At 42.8% G+C, this 2490-nt stretch overlaps 1 protein-coding gene across 1 annotated transcript in view; it reads right to left on the reverse strand.

The window, feature by feature from the left end:
• LOC108794146 (multidrug resistance-associated protein 1-like) overlaps nucleotides 1-2490 on the reverse strand; it is a 58582-nt gene that overhangs the window by 27410 nt on the left and 28682 nt on the right. The window contains exon 11 of the mRNA XM_018565138.1: nucleotides 832-898. Coding sequence (XP_018420640.1) covers nucleotides 832-898 — 67 coding nt within the window. The remainder of the gene's footprint in view (nucleotides 1-831; nucleotides 899-2490) is intronic.

Consider the following 2490-nt stretch of genomic DNA (forward strand, 5'->3'; position numbering starts at 1 on the left):
CTTTATGCTTTTAGACATTGGTCACTGAGCACAGTATACTATTATGACTAAGTAGGCACTGTGTATGCCATTGTACTCTGGACTTGTCATGGTTTAGTGTAATTGTTCAGAATTCTGCTTGTGAACTTAGGGCCCTGAGCACAGGCAACCTTTATGACTCAGTAGGTACTGTAGGTACCTTTGTCCCCTGACCCTGTCATGGTTTAGTGAAAATGGTCCAGAACTCTGCTTTTGGACATAGGACCCTGAGCACAACTCACTATTGTGAATTATTAGGTACTGTATATGCTGTTGTACCCTGGACTTGGAATGGTTTAGTGGAAATGGTTCTACATTGTGCTTCTGAACATAGGACCCTGAGCACAGTTCACCAGCCAGTCTCAGTCTGCAGTTCCCAGTTTTGATCACACTCTTGGCTTTAGAAGAATAAGGGACTTGCAGGAGCCATGAACTCTCTACCTTCAAAACATGGGGAAATGTGAATGCATTGCAGAGATGTACTGCATATGGTTTTTTTTTTTTATTTTGCCTCAAAATATGCTTTAGCTCTGCCAGTCACTCCTGCTTTGGGGCTGAGGGTAGGTCTGCCCACCAAATCCCAGATAGAAGTGAAGCCCCGCTGCATTCCATTCACAATGGCTTTAATAGTGACTGCTGTTACAAAGGAACTGACAACTGAATTTGTTGTCAGTTTTAGAAAGTCATGGCTGGCAGCAGAACTTAATGCAAAAATAATTTTGAATGACATTGGCTTGTCTAACAATGATTTATATCCATATTTTAGCAAAAGAAGAATTTTCCTTCCACAATGCATAACCCCAGTTCACTTACTTTTTCAGGATAGAAGGACCATTTGTTTCCCATTGGAAGGAAGCAGCACTAAATCCAACTGCATGATCTGTATTTTTTAAAGATAGAAACAACACTTTAATAAAATGACAAAAATAGACATACAAAAATTCTCACTTTACATAAATCAATAGGATGCATTATTAGTAGGGATGCACCGATATATCGGCCGCCGAAACATATTGGCCGAAAATGGCAATTTTGGCAAAATGTCGAAAGTGCCATTTTCTGACTGATACCGTGGTGCATCCATTCTTTCTCTCCTCCCCGCTGCTCTGTGTCCCAGCGGGGGGAGGAGAGAAACTGTCACAGGCGGCCGAGCGCTGCGAGAGGAGAGCGTTGTGAGGGGCCGGCGTCTCTCCTCCCACACCGCTCAGCCTCCTGTTACAGATCAGGGGAGAGCAGTGTGGGCGGAGAAAGCCAGCGCTGTCACAGGAGGATGAGCTCCGCTCGCTCAGCCTCCTGTGACAGCGTGTCAGGAAGGGGAGCGGGTACAAGCAGTCAGTGATCAGTGATCGCTGAGTGTTTGTAAATAATTGAGGATATGGTATGTTTACTATATCCTCAGTTATGAATGAACTGAGGATTTAGGATGATCCATGATTGTGGTTATAGTAAACACACTCTGTCCTCATGTTATGAATGAACATGAACACTCAGTATAGATGATTCCTGTTCATTTATAACAGGGGATACAGAAAAAGAAATAGAGGACTCTGTGTTCTCAATCTCTTTTTCTATTTTAAAAGGGAAATATCAGGGGTATGCTTAGACCCCTAATATTTCCCCGAAGCCCCTAAACGTAAAGTAAAAAATAAAAAATATTTAATAAAAAAGAATAAAAATAGAATATAAAAAAATAAAAAATATTTACATTTTTTTTTCATTTCAGTTTCGTCTCGGTTTTGAAATTTTTATTTGGGTGCACCTCGAATTATTAGTATTTGTTAACGATTCCTGTTCCCCCGCTCCAAGCCTTGGCAGCTTAGATGGTCTCTGGCTACCATTCATTACTACAGAGAGTCCATTAATTTAATCACCATGAGGGCTACCCCAATGTACATAGGCTATTGCCAACTATACACACAAACTGGGAGTTTTTAATGCATTAGAGCCAAACTCCGATGAAGCGGGGAAAAAAACTGTTGGAATACACAGTGGAAACTTGTATATGTCTCACAGCTTGGCAATTCATTTGGCACATGCACCCTTTTAGCAGTCAACACAACCAAGTCCTTGAGCCTCAATTTTTACTGTCATAACTATTACTGAAAATACATTTGTTGTGCAGAGCTGCCCTGGGTGTCAAATACCCAAACTATGCCATATTCCTCATTTATGTAACTAATCTTATATCTCAACTTTCTGCTTACGATACCTTACTCTGGGCTGTAAATACAGGCAGTCCCCGAGTTACAAACATCCGACTTGCATACGTCCCCTACTTACAAACGGAGTCTATTACTGTACAGCAGCGGGTCCAGGCTGCAGCCAAAGTGTACAGCGCAGGATTTCAGTAGTTGTAATGCTACCGCGCTCGTGCCCGGGGCCGGATTTACTCTCCCTGCCGCCCCAAGGCCAGGTTCCGTGATGCGCCCCCCCCCTTTCCCATCAATGGAGAATGGCAACCAGATGGCAGGG

The sequence above is a fragment of the Nanorana parkeri genome, unplaced genomic scaffold (assembly GCF_000935625.1).
Source record: "Nanorana parkeri isolate BGI_ZX_2015 unplaced genomic scaffold, ASM93562v1 scaffold817, whole genome shotgun sequence".
Classification (NCBI taxonomy): domain Eukaryota; kingdom Metazoa; phylum Chordata; class Amphibia; order Anura; family Dicroglossidae; genus Nanorana; species Nanorana parkeri.